General features: G+C 46.2%; 1 protein-coding gene across 1 annotated transcript in view; it reads left to right on the top strand.

The window, feature by feature from the left end:
• ZSWIM8 (zinc finger SWIM-type containing 8) overlaps positions 1 to 24875 on the top strand; it is a 104165-nt gene that overhangs the window by 44736 nt on the left and 34554 nt on the right. The window contains exons 3-11 of the mRNA XM_069980599.1: positions 452 to 546; positions 3332 to 3504; positions 4081 to 4188; positions 4283 to 4364; positions 7196 to 7316; positions 7477 to 7678; positions 10761 to 10936; positions 11034 to 12081; positions 12945 to 13076. Coding sequence (XP_069836700.1) covers positions 452 to 546; positions 3332 to 3504; positions 4081 to 4188; positions 4283 to 4364; positions 7196 to 7316; positions 7477 to 7678; positions 10761 to 10936; positions 11034 to 12081; positions 12945 to 13076 — 2137 coding nt within the window. The remainder of the gene's footprint in view (positions 1 to 451; positions 547 to 3331; positions 3505 to 4080; positions 4189 to 4282; positions 4365 to 7195; positions 7317 to 7476; positions 7679 to 10760; positions 10937 to 11033; positions 12082 to 12944; positions 13077 to 24875) is intronic.

Here is a 24875-nt window from a genome sequence, read left to right as displayed (position 1 = left end):
GGCTAAGTTAAAGTGGGACACTTTGGCATTATGTAAGCTTTAAAGGGTTTTTCTGTTTGGGACACTTTTATAGATAGTAAAAAAAACAAGCAAAAAAACACTTCTCCCTGGGTGAAATGATAGGTACCCCCTTTTATTTTTAAGCCTTTGTTAATGCATTTCCAATAGAAACAGTACAACAGCGGTGTGGCACAGAACTGTGCAGTAATATGGACGATCATCAGATGGAAGATATGGTTAGGTAAGGAAAGAGCAGTACACAATGCAGTGATCAGTTAGTAGTCAAGGAACAAAATGTACCAATAAATGTAACATAATATAATGTAACATGTATTTACCATTCACAGATACATGTTTTTTTATGTGGAAATCAATTTTTGCCTGTGTGAACATACCCTTAGAAAAAATCGTTCCAGCTTGCTGTAACCGTTATCAAATTCTTCTTCAACAGGTTGTACTCATGCTTAGCAAATGGCAGTGCTGATGAATTTCAAAGGGGAGAGCAACTGTTTCGTATGAGAGCTGTAAAAGACCCTTTACAGATTGGTAAGAACTATTAGGTTGCTACAGTTCTGATAGAATTACATGTTGCAGACATATTGTAGTTCTAGCTGTGATTTTTGCAGAAGTTTGAGAAACTTATATTGCATCTTGGTGGACCTGTCTCTTTTTTTTCAGCCACACCAAAATCTTCATAGGACTGCAACATGTGACTATACCCTTGATTCGTTGTCAGAAGAAACTATATTAAGGATAATACATTATCAAAGGGGTTGTCTGAATAAATACTTTTTGAAATGATATGCCCTTTGACTTCCCTTAAAGGGGTATTCCCCCCAAGAGCTAAAAAAATAAAATGCTCCCAAACCTTGCTGGTCTTACTCACCAAGTCCCCCTGAGAATTTTGAGCCGTCTCCCGTCTTTCTAGCTGCTTCCGTTCCTGAGTTACAAGTTTTTTAGAAAGCCGAACTATATCCAACATGGCTCCAGCCAGAAAACTACATCTCCCATCATGCAATGCTTACGTCTGATTGGTCCATGATGTAGCAGAGCTGATATCCACAAGATATAACAGAGTTGAGAGCGTAGCATAGCAGAGTTGAGAGCGTAGCATAGCAGAGTTGAGAGCGTAGCATAGCAGAGTTGTGTGCGTTGCATAGCAGAGTTGTGTGCGTTGCATAGCAGAGTTGTGTGCGTTGCATAGCAGAGTTGTGGAGGCAGGTAAGAGACCTCCGGCAGTCCGTTTCAACGATCGGGACCCCCGCAGTCACACTGCGGGGGTCCCGATCGGTAAGTGACAGGGGACTCCCCCTGTCACTTACACTTAAATGCCGCGGCGTTTAAGGGGTTAATGACACGCGGCAGCGCGATCGCTGCAGCGTGTCATTACCGGTGAGGCCCCCACCTGCTATGAAGCACGCTCCGCTCCGGAGCACGCTTCATAGCGGGAGAAACACCCAGGACGTAAGGTTACGTCATGGGTCGTCTGGGGACAGACTTCCATGACGTAACCCTACGTCCAGGGACGTCTAGGGGTTAAAGTGTCACTGTTGTTTATTTATTTTTATTTTTTTTTGCAGAAATCAATAGTACAGGCGATTTTAGGAAACTTTGTAATTGGGTTTATTAGCCAGTGCTGAAGTCAGCACTGACCTCTCTGACCTCTGAATACTGGCTTTTACACAGGTCCCACTGTGTAATCCTTTGTTCTCTGCTCTCTGCTGCCGACTAATCTCGAGAGTCGAGATTTCCTGCTAATGAGCAGTGAATGAGAGATTTGGGTTTATTTGCCTAATAAACCCAAATACAAAGTTTCTTAAAATCGCCTGGACTATTGATTTCTGCAAAAAAATAACAAACTAAAAAACCCCCATAGTGACACGTTAAACTGAAGATTCTAAAGGGAATGTGTCACCCTTCTCATCTCCTTTTTTATTTTCAATTTTTTTTATTATTATAAAGACCAGATATACAGTACATTTTATTTTCTAATCAGTTTTTTGATTGTAGATTTTTATTTATCTACTGTACATGATTAGACAGTTTTGCCAAAATTAAAACTTTTGTGTTCTGCCCTATGTTCGCCTGGTAACACCCCTGAAAACCCTTGGAATGCGTCCTAAATGCCTGCTGATGAAATGACTACTTGAAGGGTTCATGTATACAAACCTCCTGTTATGTAACTGTAGGCAACGTAATGCAGATTCTAAAGATATCCTTTTCATTGGATCCGTTGCATTGTTTCATTGTAATAGATAAAGAGAAGAAAACAAAGATGTAAATGAGCTGCTTTGGTGCACTGGCCAGTAATGGTCAGTAATGACACATGGGATCTTGGGCATAGGAAAGAAGACATATGCATATAGTTAGCGGAAGAAGCTGGCAGGCGACAGGTCAGAGAAATGCCTCCAGTGCACCAAAGGATATCTTAAGAATCTGCATCACATCTCCTACAGGTACATAACATCAGATTTGTATTTACCTGCAGAATAGGTCGTGCCTCAGTCTCAGCCTTAGTAGTCAGAGCGATAACTGCAAGATTTTAGAGTTATGTTAACACACATAATACAATTTTTGGAAGAAAAACCAATAAAAATTTAGAAAAAAATGTGTCTAACACTAAAGTTTGATTTAAAGCGACACTGTCACCCTCTTTTTGCATTCTAACGTCTCTACACAGGTGTAAGGGGTAAATTTAGCAGTTGTTATTATACCTTATTTTATTGCATACGTCATGTTGCTTGTTCAAGTAAAAAGTGATCTTTTATCAACTGCAAATTGAGCTAAGTCGGCGGGGCTTCACGGGGACAGCCCACTTAGCCCCGCCCACAGCGCTTCAATTGACCCCACCCCTCTGTGACGTCATCGACACATAGACCTTTATGCCAGCCTGTTCCAATGGTCGGGGAGGGGTGGGGCCTATGTGCCTATGACATCATGGAGGGGCCAACAGGGGTGCTGTGGGCGGGGCTAAGTGGTGCTGTTGCTGTGAAGCCCCGCCCACTTAGCACAATCTGCAGTTAATAAAAGATCACTTTTTACTTGAACAAGCAGCATGACGTATGATATAAAATAAAGTATGAAAACTGCTAAATTTACCTTTTATACCTGTGTAGAGAAGTCAGAATGCAAAAAGGGGGTGACAGTGTCACTTTGAATATTGTTATTTTTTGATGGCACATGCCCTTGAAAATGTCATTTTATCAGCTGATTTCCCAGTGCTAAGGTTGTAAGGGAACGTAACTAGTTACCTCTTCACTTGTGGTACATCTGTTGTATAATAGTCTCATTAAATGGTTTATTCACCGTTTGTTATACTTTTATCTTTCAGGTTTCCACTTGAGTGCCACTGTGGTGCCCCCACAAATGCTTTCTCCAAAAGGTGCCTACAATGTGGCTGTGATGTTTGACCGTTGCCGGATCACATCGTGCAGCTGTACCTGTGGAGCAGGAGCGAAGTGGTGCTCACACGTTGTGGCCCTCTGCCTCTTTAGGATACACAATGTTAGTTACTTGCGTAATGGAGGCGTCCATGCTTTTTTTTGTTCCTTTACTCTATAATTTAATGTGACGTTTGTGTCTGTGGGATTTCAGTATCAGGACACTGGGAAAATAGAGAAGGCACCCATCACGATAAACTCCTAGCTTCACTTAAAGTCCATTGCAAAATATAAGCTTCTGTAATCACATCAGGGAGCTACCTGTGCAGTACCTAAGGTTTTTCCTGATGTTCTTTAATTGACCCTAGAGCAGCTGGTTCAGCTGTACACATGATTAGTCTATTGAATCCATTGTATCCACAACTGCTCATCCCCATTACTGCAAACTGGAGTAGCCAAGGGGAATGTGTTGTGTGGTGTGATGAGAAAATATTATCTTTTTATCTACAATAGAAAACATGCTACACACTGCGGACCACAACCAATTTTCTATGCTGCAACATTTATACAATACTTTTATATAAGTACTTCATGTTGAACTATAAATCATATTGTCCAAATATCAATCTTATGTTTTTGATAATATTGACAGCTTTGTTCCCTTTCAATTGTGACATAGAGTGATATTTATTTCCCATAGGCATCAGCGGTCTGTTTGCGAGCTCCAGTCTCTGAGTCCTTGTCGAGGCTACAGAGGGATCAGCTGCAGAAGTTTGCCCAGTATCTCATCAGTGAGCTACCACAGCAAGTGGGTCATTTGTGTTTGCACAGTATTTTACTTACATGTATCACAGGCAATAGCTATCACTTGTAGGACACTCACTCCAATTCTCTTTGTCTAGATATTGCCTACTGCTCAGCGTCTTCTGGATGAATTGCTGTCTTCACAGTCAACCGCCATTAACACAGTCTGCGGAGCCCCAGGTAGATGTGTTGTCATCATTAGTGTGCATGATGCTACTGCCAAGTCTAGCACCAGCATCATGCTGATGCCAGAGTCTTGTCATCTTGCATGTGGTTTTATGTCATTTTTCTTGTTGCTAGCACAGGATTTTTTTCATCCTCTTTGTAGGCAAAAAAGTTAAAGATGAATATGTGAAAAGATTTTTTTTTTTAGGTAGCATCTGTTTACTTTTTTTAATTAATAAACTCTTAGGGGAGATTTATGAAAGGGTGTAAATATACACCTGGTGTACACTGCCCACAGCAACCAATCACAGCTCCTCTTATATTTTACCAGAGCTGAAAGCTGAGCTGTGATTGGTTGCTGTGGGCAATTTACACCAGGTGTATATTTACACCCTTTCATAAATCTCCCCCTCGGTCTATACCCTATATCACAATTTGTCTACTACTACTTTTGTTTGTATGTTTATATACATATTGTGATCAATGTAAATGGCCATTAATATTTTGTGTTCATGATGTCCTTAAAAGTGTACATATTGCTTTCAAAAACATCTGACATATTGCTATGTTTTAATCAGTGGGGATCCGGGGTGCTGAGACTCACATCAATTGCTAACACAAAGGGGCAGCACCCACCTCTGCACTGTGCATGTTTCTTTCTACCAAGTTCTGCTTTGAGACCTATGTGAGCAGTTTACATATTCAGAGAAAGTGTTTAGAAAGTCTATAGACCTTCTGTAAATCCATCCATACTGTTCTCTGAGCAGAGCTGAACAGAAATAAACAGATGAGCTATCAGCACCCCAGACCCCCAATGATCAAAACTTCTGACGTGTCTGAGAGTTTGATCATTTTTTAAAGCGATAAGTACCATGACAATGAAACATGTACATTTACATAGCTAATTACCTTATCATTTGTTAATTATAACTCTTCTTTCAGTATTGCTATATTATTATGTTGCTTATCCTCTATGGATTAGCCACACAGAAAGCACAGGAAGTTTAACACAGTTCCTCTTTCACCCACGTAATTTCTCTAGTACACACAACCACAAAGTCCAGGCTGAAGAAGTGCTCTGAATCTTCTCAGTTCTGTCTTCTGGAGTAGTTTACCTAACCTTTAAGGGAATCTTTCAAGTTTTTGCCACCTTTAAAAAGGACAGCACAAACTAGTGGCAGAAATGCCGAACAGAACAGTATATTATGTACATCATTTTGTTCAGCCATTCTCCTGATATGCAGAATAATGGGCCTTATGAGGCAGCACTCCCCCCACCTTCGTCTGCAGATCTGCCTGCCTATACAGAGTATAGATGACAACTTCCATGACAACTTAATAATAATAATAATAATAATAATAATGATAATAATAATAATATTTTGATTTTATTTTTATCTTAGGATAAGTATTTGTTTATCCCTGCCATGTTAAAGTTTACTTGCTATTTTCCAACTGTGTCCACATGGTCACAAACTGCTTGAATAAAGGCCATATTACACGGGTCAATGCTGAGGATCTTTAGATCGTCCGAGGAGCCCATAGGAGATAGTGGCAGTCTGCTGCCTATGACCTATTACACAAAGCGATTATCGGCCAACTATAGCCAATAATTGCTTGGTGTAATAGGGCCTTAATTGTCCTTAAACTCAGCATGACATTTGCTGTGCATTTGATGCTAATTTTGATGCTGTTTCCCATGTGGCTTTTCAGGCAATTTTTTTTAAAGCTTCCCATGATTTCAAGTGATTTTGAAGCCAGTAGGAGCTGAAAACCACAGTTTTTTTTTGAGGCGGTTTTTTGGTGCATTTTTGCCTGTGTGAACATACTCTAACTCTACAGAATGCATGCTGTAGATTTTATTCAGTGTTCAATTACAAAAAAATCTATATAGATAACATACTCTGCAGTGTATAGGCTACTAGTGAAAGTACTCCTTAAATAATTTACCAGGCCACACAGTTGAGATTTGCATCAAAATACAATCCCCCCCCCCCACACACACACAAATATTAACAACTGTATGTGACTAATATATGTCATTTTTTGGCATATAAACTAGGTTCTTTTATCAATTACCTCAATGAGGGCTGGTGGCTCAATTAGGTACAGTGCATTATATTAGTGTAATGTAAGACAACACATCTAGTCCCCTCCTGGTTGTACACAGCACAGTTCTATCACTTATATTCCCATAGTTAAAGGGGTTTTAGTGTTTTATTTTTCCTATTCCATTACTGGTGCTCTGGTCCATTCCATTGCCTCTCTTTACTTCCCCTGATGACGTGCTCCCCTGGCTCTCCTGCTGATGTTCCAAACACAGTGCAGCCAATCACTGGGGCCACAGTGGGTTCTGAGTATCATCAGCACAGCAGGGGGAACATGTAACCTTGGTAAGTAAACAGGAATGGCTCACATTAATGGAGTGGGTGAGGTGAGTGTAGTGTATTTTATTGTAAAACAGCTCTAGCAGACTGTAGTTTGTGTCTTAATGAAGTCAGAGACCCCCTTAAGTCTGTCAGTACAGTAACGCGAAAATTTAAATAGTTTCAGAGCTTGCGGCATCATAATGAATGATGATGTTGGGGACTTTTAACTCCATTCCATAGCACTTCATCAGTCTTTACAGACTGTGCATAAAACATGTGAATGTTATACTTAGTCCTACACGGTGGTAGCTACCCGGAGCCAGCATTATGTAATATATATCAAGACAGAAAAACAGAGCTTGGCAAACAACCCTTTCATATATGAATGCCAATTCTTCTAGAATATCAGTAAGTTGGGCTATCTCATCTACTTTAAAGCTTGATAATGATAAGCTTATTGTAGGTTTTTTGATCCAGACCCCACAGCAGGTCCCTCTGCCTCTGACCAGAGCACTTGGTACCTGGATGAATCTACCCTGAGTGATAACATAAAGAAGACGCTTCATAAGTTTTGTGGCCCCTCTCCTGTTGTTTTCAGGTAAATTTACATTTGTTTAGTTCCTAGAACCATCAGAAATCATTACTAAATTTACTTCTGTAAAGCTATGTTTATTTGTATTAGCATGTCTTCAGAAGCTCCAGTATATATATGTCCAGTGTATATATGTCTCCTGATTGCTTTCTTTCTGCCTAAACAGTGATGTAAATTCAATGTATCTATCATCTACTGAGCCTCCTGCTGCAGCAGAATGGGCCTGTCTTCTGCGCCCCCTAAGAGGACGAGAACCAGAAGGTATATGGAATCTTTTGTCCATTGTTCGTGAGATGTTCAAGAGACGGGACACAAACGCTGCCCCCTTACTTGAGATCCTAACAGAACAGTGTCTGACATATGAGCAGGTATGTATTAGAGCTTGGTAAAGAGAGAGTTCTCGGATGATATTTCATCTTTTAGACTATGCTTAGACTTGGCAAATTTGTTTCATATTTTTGGTACAGAAAATTGGTCAGTTTGTAAAAAAAAATGTTTGAACATAGACTTACTAGTTCCTACAGTTTTGTAGAACCATCACTGCAGCACTCCAGCAGTCTGAGCTTTGTGGCAGGGTAGCCAGAAGGAAGCCTTTTCTCAGTAAAAGACACTATAAAGCTTGTCACAGTTTTCGCAGTTTGTGCAAAAGCACAGAAAGTACACTCAGACTGTAAGAAAAAAAAATTCTTGCTCAGTACCATCCCTACAGTGAAGCTTCATTGGGTGTGGGGGTGTTTATCAGCTAGGATGGGGTATCTTAGTTGAGGAAAAGCTTGATGGAGCAGCTGGGCCTAGGGTTCACCTTCCAAGACACTAAGCACACAGCCAAGACAACACAGTAGTAGCGGAAGGACAGCTCTGAATGTCCCTTCGTGGCCCAGCAAAGTTTTAAATCTGAAAATGGCTGTCTACCGACAGTCCACATTCAGGCTAAAAGAGCTTGGTGCAAACCTTGTGGCATCATACTGAACAAGTCTGGAGACTGTAATCACTGCCATAGGTGCTTTAACCCCTTAACGACGGATGATGTACATTAACGCCATCTCGTCGCTAGGGGAGCTCAGAGGGGGGCCGCGCTGCGACTCCGCTCTAAACTGCCACGATCCCGGGTGCTATCTACAGCCCGAGACCACGGCTATAAGTGGGCGCGGCCAATCACCGCTCCCGCTAATTAAGACCGTTAAATACAGCTCTCAAACATGACAGCTGCATTTAAAAGTCTTCTGTGGGGCCTTCCCTGGTGTCTGGGGGGATCTCACAGAGGGGGGATCTCTTTATCTTACCGCCCTGGGACTCAGCGTCGGACGCTGATCATGGCTCTGTATTCTATTGATCTGGTCTGCAGCAGACCAGACCAACAGAGCACTGATCTTATTGATCGGTGCTGTATAAAGCATACTACACTGATCCCTATGAGGGATCAGTGTAGCTATATTAGAGGTCCCCCAGGGGGACTTCTAATTACTGTGTAAGTTTAAAAAAACATGTTTGGTATCGCCCTGTGCGTAATCGCCTGAATTAAATTATCTCATTTCTGATCTTGCACAGTAAACGGCGTAAGTGCAAAAACCAGCCAAAGTGCAAAATTGTGTATTTGACGTTGCATCAAATCCAGAAAAATTTTAATAAAAAGCGATCAAAAAGTCGCATATACGCAATCAAAGTACTGATAGAAAGAACAGGTCATGGCACAAAGAAGTATACCTCACACAGCCCCATAGACCAAAGCATGGTAATAGAGCAATTTTAAGGAACGTTAATTTTCTGTAAAAGGTTATATTTTTTTTAAATGCCTTCAAATAATATAAAAGTTATGGAAGTTACATATCATTGTAATCGTTCCGACTTGAGAAACATATATAAATGTCAGTTTTAAGAACGGTGTAAAAACAAAGCCCCCCAAATAAAAATAATTGTTTTTTTTTTCCAATTTTACAGCGCATATAATTTTTTTTGTTGTTGCAAAGCGTATTTAATGCAAAAATTAAGTCTGCTATTGCAAAGTAAAATTAGTGGCGCAAAAAATAAGGGCTCATGTGGGTTTGCAGGGGAAAAAATACAAGTGCTATGGCCTTTTAAAGGAGGAAAAAATGAAAGAGGAGGAAAAACGAAAATTGGCTCTGTCATTGAGGGGTTAAGTATGAACCCAGTAAAGGGTCTGAATATTTATGTCAATGTAATTTAGTTTTTTCTTTTTAGTAAATTTGTAAAGTTTTATAACATTCCTTCTTTCACTTTGTCGTTAGGGGATATTTAGTGCAAAATATTGATTTTTTTTAATTTTATTTTACTACATAGCCAAAGGAAAAAAAGTGAAAGGGTCTAAAGATCTTCTGAATGCATTGTAAACACTGAGCTTAAAGTGAATACTGTGCTTAGCACTGGGACCCGAATGTTAGAAACTTTCCTGCATTTGGGTTATTGCTAGGGAAATCTGTGATGTCATGATGATGTAGAGGCACATACAGAGAGCTGATGTGTGTCCTGAAAGCACTCCTCGTTATGCAGATCACTGCTAATCTAATAGCTGGCAGGCAAGAGATAACTGGTATCTGTGATATGCATACATAGGGGTGCTGGGAGGACACACATCATGTTATGACAGCTTCTTTTAGACACAGGGGAAAAGTTTTTAAATTAAAAGACTGTTAAAGAAAAAAATAAGCGTATCCCCCTTCCCCAAATCTATCCACAACTTGGAAATGTTAATGGACATTAGGCTTGAATTGTAGCATCTGGTGCCAGACAGCTGCTGCATAAGCAGATATGATTATCAAATGTGAAATAGGGTCCACAAGCATATGATGAAATCCTAATTTTTACTAGATCGTTAGGCTTCCCTTATGTGTAATGTTAGTGACTGGTGGTAGTGATGTGTTACTGATATTTGCAGGCTGTACTGGGAATTGCTGCCTTGAGGTACAGCTTGTACTTATGGGTAATTTGCTAGCATTATCCGTGGCCACTAGCACTGGCAATTCATCTATAATTGAAGGTTGCATCTGGACTTGCCATGGCCTAAAGTGGCATATCTAGGTCCTGCCTGCAAATATCACTAACACATTATGGTGTCAGCAGCAATAGAAGATATGTTAAATATTTTGTAAAAACGTACGGTATGTAATTTTTATTTTACTTTTACACTGGCACTAGCAAAATAGGAAAAATGTTATATATTCAGATAACCCCTAGTTAACATTTAATGTTAATGTGTTATTGGAAGCAGTCAGACAATGTCCACAATCTAACCTTTGTGTACAGTACTTTAGGGATTTCATTATAGCTGTGTATAGCAGTCACTGAGCTAAAGTCACCTTGTCTTGAACAATTTAGTTCTTAGCAGCTATTGATCTTACTTTGTAAATTATGATCAAAACAAGCTTGGGAGGAAGTTTGTAATAGTGCATTTTGATTTACGTTTTCCAACACCCCTCTGGTTTGTGTCTACAGATAACAGGTTGGTGGTACAATGTGCGGACATCAGCATCTCATAGCAGTGCTAGTGGACATACAGGTCGCAGTAATGGACAGTCAGAAGTCGCTGCTCATGCCTGCGCTAGTATGTGTGATGAGATGGTCGTCTTATGGAGATTAGCTGTTTTAGATCCTACTATCAGCCCTCAAAGGTAATTGGTGCTTATGCATTAAGTTTGTCTTTCTGAAAGATGTTCTACATTATTAATTTTTTCTTGCTTTTATTTTTATTCATTTGATGTGTTACAGGCGGCGGGACCTCTGCGCTCAGTTACGTCAATGGCAGCTAAAAGTCATTGAGAATGTCAAGAGGGGCCAGCATAAGAAGTCTCTAGACAAGCTTTTTCAAGGCTTTAAACCAGCAGTAGAGGCTTGCTATTTTAATTGGGAAGAGGCATACCCCATTTCAGGAATTACCTATTGCAGCACTGACAAGAAGAACTCTTTCTGTTGGGTTAAAGCTTTTCAGCAAAGAACCTGCCGCCTGCAGTGCTCTGAGGCAGTATGTGAAGGTGGACGTGCACAAGGGCATGAAAGCTGTCTGATCTTTGGAGACCGGTCACGTCCTTCTTCACAGGAAATGTCTGTGCGTCCCAAGGAGCTTGTGGGTAAAAGAAAAGTGACATCTGAAGCGCCTCAAAGAGTTCTAAGGAGACTTTCTACAGAGGGGGGAGAGAAAGCTGTGTATAAATCCACAGTCAATAAAACAAAGATACCAGCAAGTAAATGTCTGGCCAACAAACACAGTGGCAAGCGTCGGATGAGTAGTGAAGACAGTTCCCTAGAACCAGACATGGCAGAAATGAGTCTTGATGATAGCAGCATGGCACTTGGGGCTGAAGCTAGTAATACCTTTAGCTTTATTGAATCACCTCTAAGTAGAAGGTACAGAGACAACTTTGAGGATGAGGGAGGCGTTTATTTCTCAGAAGGCCTAGAGTCTTCTGTCATCAGTACAGCAATGTCTAAACCTGACACTGATGCAGCAATGGACACTTCCGTTACCACTGGCAGTGGAGAGGCAGATCCAATTGTTGCAGATGATGAGGAGGGTAAAAGCCTTAAGCCGGAGCTGTTGGCCGTGGATGGAGCAGTGGGTGGGGGTGAAGGGGACAGTAAAGAAGCAGAGGAAGGTAGGAGCCGTGAAAAGGGAGAGGATGAAGATGACTATCATGCCTACTATGTAAACCCACAAGAGGCAGCTAAAAATGAGGATGAGAAAGCAGAGGAAGGAACAGAAGAAGAGCATGATATATTTGCAGGAATAAAGCCTCTGGACCAGGAAAACAAAATGGAGGTAAAACTATGTATATTAATGTGGACTCCTCAGAGAGTTTGTGACAATTGGTGCCATATACTACATAGTTAACCTTGTGTCAGTAAGATAACAATGACTTTTCACATCAGCTGACCCACTCTGTCTACTTCAGCTTCCCTTTGGTGTTGGCAACATCACAGATGCAAATTTGACCAGCACTCCATTCCAGTAAAAAAAATAAAATAATAATAATCGAACAATGACATCTACATGAATGGTAACATGTTTCTGGAGCCTTTAGTTATAGTTACCATGACTAAGCATCTGGAGTGGTGGGAAATGTGTTGGTGCCAATGGATGTCATTGTTTTCCATACAGTTCTTATGCCATTTTTGATATTTTCTTTTTTCTTTTTGGAATAGTGTGCTTCTCAGGTTTTGGATATATGATGTAGGCAGGAAAGTATTTATGCAAAGTATTGCATATAATTATTTTAATACTGCTATTATAATTAGTTATAATAGGATTTTTAAGCATAATGCATTTAAATATACAGTGCACAATACAGATATTAATATGGGTCATTGATATCCAAGTAAAAGTTTATATTACGTTTACTTTAGAGGTGTACCTACTGTGCGTAAGTTAGTAGACTGCCACTATACACCTGCCTCTGAGCTATTTATAAGACAGTAAATTAACACAATGAAGCTAACCCAGCATGTCTTCCATTTTCTTCTCCTCATCTTGGGTTACTCCCATTGTCAATATAAGAGAGGGTATTTTGACTCAAACATGATTCTGTTCTGCTTGAAGAAGAAAAAAAGTAATAAAAAAGCAATGATTATCTTATGTATCATCCCAAAACTTGCAGTGCATATAATGTTACCATTTGGTTTCAGGTATTGTTTGCTTGTGCTGAGGCTCTGTATGCTCATGGATACAGCAATGAAGCATGCCGTCTTACAGTGGAACTAGCACAGGATCTATTGGCGAATCCACCTGACCTCAAGGTTGAGCAGCCCCCAACCAAGGTGAGAAATATTGACAGATCTTTATCAAGTATGTAATCACTTTTTTTCTGTTGGGGTTTCCATTTGCCAGAGCCCCTCACCAATTCTGAGAAAGAAAGATCCATATATTTTCCTGGCCAACAAAGCTCCTGACTATTGCTGTGTGGTACACTGTAAAACAGCCCTATATACCTGAAAGGAGCTGTGTAGCTTTCTCTTGCCCAGCGAGTGGACTGGGGCACTGCTGTGCAGGAGAAAAATTGGAGGAAAAAGTGATAGCGTCAATGGTCAGAATGTAATGGCAATGGCATAGCCATTCGCCATAACTAGGGCTTCCTAGGGCACCATCCAATTTCTTCAACGACTGGTATTCAAATTCCGTAGGATCAGACTTGTGCATGCTCAAGTTACGCTTATCTCTAGCCATAACATTTTACAATTAAGGTATCCCTTTGATGGATTTTTCAACAAAACACTTTCATGACATGCCAGCAGTTGTCGGCATGGCCTCTTCTCTTGACAAGATAGTTTGGACCCTAATTGGAAAATCTTATGTTCTCACCTTTAAATGAGTGGAACTGGCAAGATTGGGTGTCTTATCTTTAGTCCTGTACATGGTTTGGCTCTAAGGATGGAACATTCTCTTCCCTCATAAAGAAACCTTTTTTTTTTTTTTTTTTTTTTTATAAATTCTTTATTTAACAGCCACATTTTCCGACAAAGAAAAGCTGAACAATCAGAGGCAAACACACCCCGAGCCAGAGAGTTGCAAAAAAAAAAAAGAAACATTTGGCCATGGGGGACACATGTAATGTACACAGTAGAATAGGAAGGTAAAATTGAACATTCATGTCATATCAGACGAGAGAGTACGGTGTCCACATGCTCCCTAAATTATTGTGATGGCCCGGTGGCTACCCCCAACCGTCAACCCCTTCGTCCTTTTCAGCTAAAGGACCAGATAGAGGAACTCCCAGCAAAAGACGCTGAGGTTCAGAGGGCAAGGAGATGGTGGGAGAAAAACAGAGGAGTAGGGATATGTAAAGAGGGGTAGAGGACAGGGGAAGAGGGGGGAGAGAGGTCCACAAGGGAGACCGGGGGGGGGGGGAGGGCAGGGTAAAAGAAAGGCGAGGAAAGGAAGGAACTGCGGTAGAAAGAGAAGGAAAGAGGAGAGGAGAGAGAAAAGAAAAAAAAAAAAGAAAAAAAAAGGGGGGGGGAGAGGGAGGTGGAGGGAAGGGGGTGAGTAGAAGGAATAGCAGGGAAGGTCTGAGGGCAATGTCCAGGCCTAGGTGCCCCAACTATCGCAGGCCCGCAAGCACTCAGGGTGACATCTAAGTCCCTCCGGCGCTCTGGGAGGGTTCTGGGCACAGCAAGGTTGCATATTCAGCCGTGTCCTGGAACTCCATCCAGGCTAGCCATGTACCTGTAAAACGAGCGTTCTGGTCGTGCAGCACAGCAGTCAGGTCCTCCATTCTCATAAGTTCATTCACCTTAGAGATCCAGAGAGAAACAGGTGGGGGGACTGTGCGCTTCCAGTAGAGAGGGACGCACGAGCGAGCCGCCATCACCAGGAAGCGCAGCAGGGAACGCCTGTACTTTTTTGTGGACAACTCAGTGTGGTGAAGTAGGAACAGGGCAGGCGAGAGGTCCACCGAGGGGCCAATGACCCACCGGATGGTCTCCCTAACCCTGTCCCAGAAAGCTGTGAGCACCGGGCACAACCAAAACACATGCAGATGGGTACCCTCCGCAGTCCCGCATCTCCAACACATCGGATCTACCTCAGGCCAAATCGCATGCAACCGCACCGGCACCTGGTACCATCGTGTAAGGATCTTATAGCCCGCCTCTTGGAAGCGTGAGCTCAAGGAGCCTTTATGGACAAGGGACATAATGTCAGACCTTTGCGCCGTAGAGAGAGAGAGGTGGAGGTCATTCTCCCATTTTGTCAGAAATGGAGGGGGTTCCTGGTCGGGCGGGATCAGCAGGTCGTTGTAGAGAAGAGAGAGTGCATGACGTAGTTGGCCAGAGCCCTCGCACAACGTCTCCAAATACGTCTTAGAGGTAGAGAATTGTGCGGTAGGGGGGAGAGTGTGTAAAAAGTGTGTAAGTTGGTTAATACGCCATGCGCCTAGTGGTCTTGGGTCAGAAATGGCTTCCAAAGCCGCAGGAGACAGCCATGTTGCCTGGGATATGAAGTGGGAGGCTCTGAAAATGTTGGCACTCGCCCATGCTCTGAAGCCTGGGTCCGAAATCCCAGGTACAAAATCCGGATGGCCAATAATCGGTGACATAGGTGAGGTGAGTGGGAGCACGCGGCTGCGGACCAAAGCGCCGGCACAGGCTAGGAGTGTTGGGCCTATCGTCGGGTGTGAGCGTAGGTCTGTTAGGGAGGGGCCGGGGAGCCAGGGGATGCAGGCTAGAGGAATGCTGGTGGAGGACTGTTCTATTTGGACCCATGGCTTCAGTGCCGCATGTCTACACCAGTCCACGACCCGGGTGAGGACCGACGCCAAGTAATACAGATGGATATCCGGGAGGGCAACGCCACCTCTGTCTTTTTTGCGACACAGTAAAGCTCGTTTAACCCGTGCCGGTTTACCGCCCCATATGAATCTAGTCTGAGCGGAGGTCACGGCCTTAAGGAACGATTTCGGGACACGAACCGGCAGGCATTGGAAGGCATACAGCAACTTTGGCAGCAGATTCATTTTGAAAATGGCACATCTGCCAAACCACGTGAACAGTCCCTTGCTCCAATTGGCGCAGCAGGACTGAACCGTCGCAAGAATTGGGGGGAAGTTAGCGGAGAAGAGCTCTTTCGGGTCAGCAGTGAGGTTGATCCCTAGGTATTTGAGCACCTTAGAGGCCCAGCGGAACCTAAAGGAGGCGCGAAGTGACAACACCGTCTCACCGGGCAATGATATGTTGAGTGCCTCAGACTTTGCATAATTGATTTTAAAATTAGAGAGTGAGGCAAAGAGTTCCAACTCTCTCAGTATGACTGGTAGAGTAACCTGAGGGTTAGTCACAAAGAAGAGCAAGTCATCCGCATACGCGGCTACCTTGTGTACGGTGTTGCCCACTCGCAAACCCCCGATATCCTCAGTCCCCCGCACAATTCTCAAGAAGGGCTCTAATGTCAGCACAAAAATGAGGGGAGAAAGAGGGCATCCCTGTCTTGTGCCGTTGTAGATAGGAAAGCGGTCTGAGAGGACGCCGTTCACCTGGACAGTGGCAGAGGGGTTGGAGTAAAGGGACAGAATCCAAGATAAAAAATTTGGACCTAAACCCAAGGCCCGTAAGGTCTCCTCCATAAACGTCCAGTTGACACGGTCGAAGGCCTTTTCGGCGTCAGTAGAAAGAAGCATGAAAGGGGTACGGTGGGCCGAGGCATGATGGACCAGGTCAACTGCACGAATGGTATTGTCCCGGGCTTCACGTCCCGGTAAGAATCCCGTCTGATCTAGGTGAACGGCGCCCCCAAGGAGGGGGGACAGTCTAGAGGCCAGGATCTTTGCAAACAGCTTAAGGTTAACATTCAAAAGGGATATCGGCCTGTAGCTGGCACAAAGGGAGTGGTCCTTCCCCTCCTTAGGGATGGCTGAAATGACCGCCCTGGTTGTGTCAGTGGGAAGCGAGGTGCCCTCAGGGAGTGAGTTAAATGCCTCGAGGAAGTAGGGGGTTAGTAGTGGTTCAAGTGCCTTTTAATAACCCAGGGAGAATCCGTCGGGGCCCGGTGCTTTCCCGGACTTGGAAGCCTTAAGGGCCGCACGGAGTTCTGTGTCAGAGAGCGGCTCTTCCAAAGCAGAGAGAGCCTCCTCAGGGAGACGTGGAAGGCCAGATCGGGCTAGATAGTCCCTGATACGGGAACGAAAAGAGTGGCTGCATGTTAGGGGATTAGATTGGTCTGTGGAGTATAAAGCAGCGTAGAAGTTGCGGAATGCCCGCGCAATGCCAGCCGGTAGGTGCTCCCGTCCTCCTGAGTCAGTAACGATTTGGGGAACATAGGTCCGAGTGCGTTGAGCTCGCAGCGCCCTAGCAAGGGTCCGTCCGCACTTATTCCCAAACTCATAGAAATGGCGCCTACATTTCACCGATGTGGCTTTGGCTTTGTCCAGGAGATGAGTGCGGAGGGACTCCCGAGCAGCCAGTAGCCTCACCGTAATATCTTCCGTAGGGGCAGATTTGTGGGCCTGCTCTAGGTCTCGTAATTCTGCCAGTAAATGGGTCGTTTTAGCTGCTTTTTCCCGTTTAAGGCACGCCCCGTGTTTCACCAGGATCCCTCTAGCCACACACTTATGCGCCTCCCAGACCACCATAGCCGAGGACTCCCCACCTCCATTGGTACTGAAATATTCGGTCAGGGACTGCCTAAAGTCCGCAAGGACCACAATATCCTGGATCAGCGATGAATTAAGCTGCCACTGCTATTGCACGGGGTACGGTTCCGGCAGAGCCAGAGTGAGAGAGATCATGGCATGGTCTGAGAACGTAATGGTATCAATCGCTGCATTTCTGAATAAGGATAAATGTCCGTGTTTTTACAGGAGATAGTCTAACCTTGAGTAGGTGTCGTGTACTGGGGAATAAAAGGAGTAATCCCTGTCCCCTGGGTGGCCAAGTCTCCATGTGTCAATTAACTGGTGTTCGTGTAGTAGGGCGTTCATGCGGGACAAGTGTGAGCGACTAACATGTGAGGATCCTCTAGAGGTATCCAAGGATGGATCCAACGCTAAGTTAAGATCCCCACCAACGACCAGGATCCCCTCCTTAAAGGGAATGTGTCGGCAAGTAAAAAAAATTTTTGAAAGTGTTAAAAGTGAATTTGTTATTTTTTTTTGTTAATTTATATGTTTTTTATTTTTTTTACATGTAAGGAAATATGAAAAATTAACGATCGAATTTTCCATATTTCCCAGTGATGGCCACCAGGGGGAGCTCCAGCAGGAAACTGCTGGTAAAAGCAGCCTGAAATAGGGATGCTGAAAAAAAGAGGCAGTCCCTGCTCAGCTGCTGTGACATCATCACCTCCCCCCTCTTTTCACAAAAGAACAAAGAGGAGAAAGGTGATATTATGTGTACTGTTGGGCAGAGCCATTTTGTTGTTGTCTGCACAGCAGTACAGATACAAGAAGCATGTCCCTAGCCGATAATACACCTCAGCTGCTGCAGAACCTCCTAATACACCTCAACTCGCTGCAGAACCACATACAGCCGCCCATCCCCCGAATGCACATAGTATTGTTGTTACACTCATACAGATAACTCATGTCACACATTACACAGGTAGAGGGTATACATATACAGGAGAGTAAAGGCACCAGAGTATTGTTCTCTGGTGTCCGCTGTGTCACACATTACACAGATAGGGTGCGTGCACACTACGGAATTGCCGCGTATAACCCGCGGCGTATTCCGTTGCTCATCTCCGCACGCGGCGGCGCACATTTCCGCCCGTGACATAGACACCGTTTTGTGCACGGGCGGATTCTGCATTCCGTCAAAAGAATTGACATGTCTATGGCACGGGCGGGGACGAGCGACGGAATACGCCGCGGGTTATACGCGGCATTTCCGTAGTGTGCACGCAGCCATAGATAGATAGAAAGATAGATAGATAGGAGATAGATAGAGATGTGTGTGTGTATATATATATATATATATGTGTGTATGGCTATGTTCACATAACGTCATTTTGTAGTAAAGAACAGATGCTGATTGCAATTGCCTCAGTGTCCGTTCTTTACTGCAGGGGTGGCATTGCATTGAAGTCAATGCAATGTCGCCCGTTGTGTTGACATAGCGTTATTCTAACGCCCGATCTTTAGAACGGGCGTTAGAATAATGTTCCTGGACATTATTTCCGGACACTGTTCACTGAACAGCGTCTGGAAACATCAGCTGTTCACACAGCGCAATGTGCAGTACGGCCGCACATTGCACTGGAGTGAATGGCTAATTGATTTGCGGGCACAGCCACCAAATCAATTGTGAATAAAGAACGTTCCTGCATCTGATACGGATGCAACGGATGCTGTTGAACATAGTGTGAACGTAGCCTAGGGCCATGTTCACACTATGTATATATCCGGACGCATATTTTCACGGCCGGATATATACGTGTTAAACTCTACGCTACGTTATACGCTAGTTGCGGCCGGCTACATACGGACCATACGTAGTCTACTTACGCTTCCCGAGCGGCATACGTAGTGATCTGACAGCGGTCTTTTACTTGGAAAGCTTCGCCTAGCCCCGGACACCCCACAGAACCTTTTGAAACGGCAAAGAAGAGTGGAAAAAAGAAGAAATCACCACTACGTAAGGGACCGCATGTTACGCTACGCGCGTAAGTTACAGCATTTCCGTCCGGAAACAATGGTCTGGTTCATTATTTACGTTGCCGTATACGATCCTGGCGTAAGTTCTTACGTAGTGTGAACTGTGCAGCCGGGATCAAATACTTTACATTGTACGCAAACTACGTAAGTCTCCGGATGCTTATTCACGGAACACGCTACGGCTGGAAACTTACGTAGTGTGAACATAGCCTTAATGTGTGTATGGCTAGGTTCACAAAACGTCAATAAACGGCTGCCAAAAAACGGCCGTTTTTGCCACAATTTAACTGACTGCAATGGCAATACATTGAAGTCAATGGGAGGACGGACGTCCAATGCACACACCGCATTGAAAAACGGCCGTGTGTGCATTGGACGTCCGTCCTCCCATTGACTTCAATGTATTGCCATTGCAGTCAAATTGCAGCAATAATGGCAGTTTCTTAGCGGCCGTTTATTGACGTTGTGTGAACGTAGCCTATATGTGTGTCTATATATATATATATATATATATATATATATATATATATATATATATATATATGTGTAAGAATATAGGGCTGGACGGCACTGTGTGGCACTGTGGCTCAGGTGGGTGCTTCAACCTCAGTGGACGGACTCCAGGACCACCTTAGTAATGAAAGAAACCGAGAAGAGGCAGCACTCCAATATGTGGTGAAAAACGGAAGATAATTTATTCACCCATCAATGTGCAACGTTTCGATCTCCCAATGAGATCTTGCTTGAAAAAGATCTCATTGGGAGATCGAAACGTTGCACATTGATGGGTGAATAAATTATCTTCCGTTTTTCACCACATATTGGAGTGCTGCCTCTTCTCGGTTTCTATATATATATATGTATATATGTGTGTATATATATATATATATATATATGTGTGTGTATATGTACAGGCTATTGTTCGCTGGAAGAGGCTGGGGTGACGGGGGAGGCTGGAAGAGACTGGGGTGGCGGGGGGAGGCTGGAAGAGGCTGGGGTGACGGGGGGAGGCTGGAAGAGGCTGGGGTGACAGGAGGGAGAAGCTGGAGGAGGCTGGGGTGACAGGGGAGGGGGAGGCTGGGGTGACAGGGGAGGGGGAGGCTGTGGTGACAGGAGGGAGAGGCTGGGGTGACAAGAGGGAGAGGCTGGGGTGACAGGAGGGAGAGGCTGGAGGAGGCTGGGATGACAGGAGGGAGAGGCTGGAGGAGGCTGGGGTGACAGGAGGGAGAGGCTGGGGTGACAGGAGGGAGAGGCTGGGGTGACAGGAGGGAGAGGCTGGAGGAGGCTGGGGTGACAGGAGGGAGAGGCTGGGGTGACAGGAGGGAGAGGCTGGAGGAGGCTGGGATGACAGGAGGGAGAGGCTGGAGGAGGCTGGGGTGACAGGAGGGAGAGGCTGGGGTGACAGGAGGGAGAGGCTGGAGGAGGCTGGGATGACAGGAGTGAGAGGCTGGAGGAGGCTGGGGTGACAGTAGGGAGAGGCTGGGGTGACAGGAGGGAGAGGCTGGGGTGACAGGAGGGAGAGGCTGGAGGAGGCTGGGGTGACAGGAGGGAGAGGCTGGGGTGACAGGAGGGAGAGGCTGGAGGAGGCTGGGATGACAGGAGGGAGAGGCTGGAGGAGGCTGGGGTGACAGGAGGGAGAGGCTGGAGGAGGCTGGGATGACAGGAGGGAGAGGCTGGAGGAGGCTGGGGTGACAGGAGGGAGAGGCTGGGGTGACAGGAGGGAGAGGCTGGGGTGACAGGAGGGAGAGGCTGGAGGAGGCTGGGGTGACAGGAGGGAGAGGCTGGGGTGACAGGAGGGAGAGGCTGGAGGAGGCTGGGATGACAGGAGGGAGAGGCTGGAGGAGGCTGGGGTGACAGGAGGGAGAGGCTGGGGTGACAGGAGGGAGAGGCTGGAGGAGGCTGGGATGACAGGAGGGAGAGGCTGGAGGAGGCTGGGGTGACAGGAGGGAGAGGCTGGGGTGACAGGAGGGAGAGGCTGGGGTGACAGGAGGGAGAGGCTGGAGGAGGCTGGGGTGACAGGAGGGAGAGGCTGGGGTGACAGGAGGGAGAGGCTGGAGGAGGCTGGGATGACAGGAGGGAGAGGCTGGAGGAGGCTGGGGTGACAGGAGGGAGAGGCTGGGGTGACAGGAGGGAGAGGCTGGGGTGACAGGAGGGAGAGGCTGGAGGAGGCTGGGATGACAGGAGGGAGAGGCTGGAGGAGGCTGGGGTGACAGGAGGGAGAGGCTGGGGTGACAGGAGGGAGAGGCTGGGGTGACAGGAGGGAGAGGCTGGAGGAGGCTGGGGTGACAGGAGGGAGAGGCTGGGGTGACAGGAGGGAGAGGCTGGAGAAGGCTGGGGTGACAGGGGAGGGGGAGGCTGGGGTGACAGGGGGAGCAACTGGTGGTGGTGGGGGCACGGATAGCAACGGGGGGGGGGGGGGCCCGAGGAGAAGGCAGGGCAGAGGCTCCCCAGTACAGTTAGAGGGCCGCGTTGAGCTTCCCCCCGATAACCGTTCAGCACACCGCCGGCGACGCCGCAGGCCAGGCAGGGGTGGTCTGGGTAGGACAGTCCCCCCCCGTACAGTCACCGGGCAGCTGTGAGCTTCGAGCACGGACAGGCTGTAATACACCGTCCCGGAAGCTCACAGCTGCAGCCACTCGGTGCACGGACTTCTCTCCTGCTCTGCAACAATGATTTCACCGAGCAGCAGAGAAGTCAGTGCACCGAGGGGCTGCAGCTGTGAGCTTCCGGGACGGTGTATTACAGCCTGTCCGTGCTCGAAGCTCACAGCTGCCCGGTGACTGTACGGGGGGGGGACTGTCCTACCCAGACCACCCCTGCCTGGCCTGCGGCGTCGCCGGCGGTGCGCTGAACGGTTGGTGGGGGGATGCGGGGGAGGGGGGGGGGGGGAGAGCTGCACAGTGTTCTCCAGCACACTCACTGTGCGGTCTCTCTCTCCTCCCCTCTCGTGCCTCTTGCTGGCCAGAGGCTTCACGAAAATGGCCCCACCACCCTGCCCCATGTACTTCAGCTGTGTACTGCGCATGTCTATGCACATGCGCAGTACACAGTGACGGAGCCTCCAGTGTGAGTGAACCAGACGGACTCCGTCGGTTCACTCCAATGTTCTGGAGGTGCCGTATAGTGTCTGTGTGTGTGTCGTGAAATGACGTCACACACAGACACTATAAACATGGCAGCCCCCTGTGCAGGCATCAAATTGATTAAAAAACACTCAAGCACCATGTAAAAAAAAAAAAAAAAATAGAACACACTTATTTTCTCTAAATACCTTTTATTAAAAAAAAAAATCAAAAATGTGACACTGTCCCTTTAAAGTCATCAATGGCATCGAGGTACGTCTGCATTGCATGCGCCTGGCCCGAATTAGGGAGATAGAGGGAGGCAAAGGTAAATACCTGCGCGTTGATCCTACCCTTCACAAGAATCATACGGCCCTCCTCATCACACCGGGTGTCCAAGAGTTCCCAGGGTAGCGAACGGGATATAAGGATGCTAGTACCTCTTGCTTTCTGGATCGGTGAATAGCTGTGGTAGGAGAAGGGGAACCAAGAGTTAGTCAGGGAAAACTTATGAGTGGGGAGCATGTGCGTTTCTTGGATAAAGGCGACATGGATATCCTGCTTTTTAAAGAGATTCATCATAATGGAGTGTTTGCCACAATCATGTAGGCCCTTAACGTTAAGGGAACCTACTTTCAGGTTACCCTGAAGCCGAGAGGCCATTGCCCGTGAGAGAGTGGGAAGGGGGGGTTGAGGAGAGAAAGAAAAAGAAAAAAAAAAAAAAAAGGGGGGGGGGAGGAAGGGTCAGAGTAGGGAAGGTGGGGAAGAGGGACGAGAGAACAAACGGATGGGAGGAGGGAAGGTACGAAAGGAAGAGGATGAAGGAGGAAAAAGAAAAAAAACAGGGAGGGATAGAAGGGGGGGGAACCAGAGAGAGAGGACAGGTAGCACTAGTACGTGCTCAACGGAGGCAGAGCTCCCAGAAAGAAATAAAGGAAAAGAGAGACAAAGAAAGATAGAGTGGAGACGTAGAAAACCATGGGGTGAGGGGCCCCGAGCCACAACCTACAGATCCAACAAAACCCTTCAGAACAAAACGATCACTGAGCCTCCACATCCCCAACACAGCAATGGGTGTTAGGGTGCAGAGGGCCCAGGGCAAAGACTTAAGTTACAACTAAGAACAGTGAGAAAACTTAATGAGGCAACACAAGAAGGCACCAGTGGGCACCAGAGTGCGAAACATATGCGGGTGAAAGTGGATCGGACTGAGCAGTCCCCGAGAGTGGAAACATAATGTGCGAGCAGACTAAAAACAGAAGTCCATCCCTGCGTCGGCCCAGCTATAGGGATGGCCGACGAATCCAGCACAGACGGAGTACGGATCCTCCATAAACAGATCCTCACAGAAAGCAGGGAGGCAGTACGACTGTGTCAACCCCGTCGAGGCCAGGAAAGTGGTCGTATCGCCGGGCCATTACAACAAGGACGGCTGATGACACGGTGGAAACTTGTTTCTAGTCAGCTCCCGCGGGTGTATCTGGAGATGGAGACCTGATCGTGGAAAACAGTAGAGACGGATGCGGGCGTGTCGCAGCCGCGACTTCTAAGCTTCCATCGGGAGTCCCAGAGAGAGGTCCACAATCGGTGGGGGCGAGACAGGTTGGGAATGGGTCAGATCGGTGGAGACTCTGGATCTGCGGTGGAGCAATTGCGCAGTTGGTGGCGGCAGGTCCACAGCCAGCCAATCCGGAACGGAGATGGGAGGCCTGTCCAGGAAGGTGAACAGCTGCGGGAGATCCTCATGACATCTGAGGAAGAACGTAGCGGAGTCCTTGCGCACCATGACCTGGAAGGGATGGCCCCACCTGTAGGATGCCCCTGCCTCTTTAATTATTGTCAGGAGCGCTTGCAGAAGGCGTCTCATAGAGAGTGTGCGGGCGGAGACGTCAGGAAAGAGGCGCACTGTCGTGTCCTCATACTGAATAGTACCCGAATTTCTCATGGCCGCCAGTATGCTCTCCTTGTCTGAGTAGTAGTGTAAGCGGCACAGGACATCTCTTGGCGCGGCGTTTTCCCTCGCCGGTGCCCTCGCCACTCTGTGTACTCTGTCAATAGCATAAGTAGAATCCAGAGGTCTGGAGGTAGCCATGTTGAAGAGCTCAGACACTCTGCGAGGCAGTTCATCGCCCCCCTGAAGCTCCAGCAGGCCTTTTATACGTACATTGTTTCGCCTCCCCCTGTTTTCCTGGTCATCTAGGAGGAGTTTGAGATGGCGGGAATGTTGGCGGATGCGCGCCATGTCACTCTCCAGATGATCCACCCTGGAGGACAAAATGGCGGATGATCCCTCCACTACTGTGGTGCGCTGGGCCAGCTCCTCCACCTCTGTGCGCACCTCCGCTATAGCCTGCTGGTGCGCAGATTCTATGCGGCATACAACCGCGTCCAAGTCCTGTTTCGTGGGCAGGGCC

Source organism: Dendropsophus ebraccatus, chromosome 8 (genome assembly GCF_027789765.1).
Source record: "Dendropsophus ebraccatus isolate aDenEbr1 chromosome 8, aDenEbr1.pat, whole genome shotgun sequence".
Classification (NCBI taxonomy): Eukaryota; Metazoa; Chordata; class Amphibia; order Anura; family Hylidae; genus Dendropsophus; species Dendropsophus ebraccatus.
The sequence above is the reverse complement of the archived record's forward strand: the minus strand, read 5'-3'. Positions and strand labels throughout refer to the sequence as shown.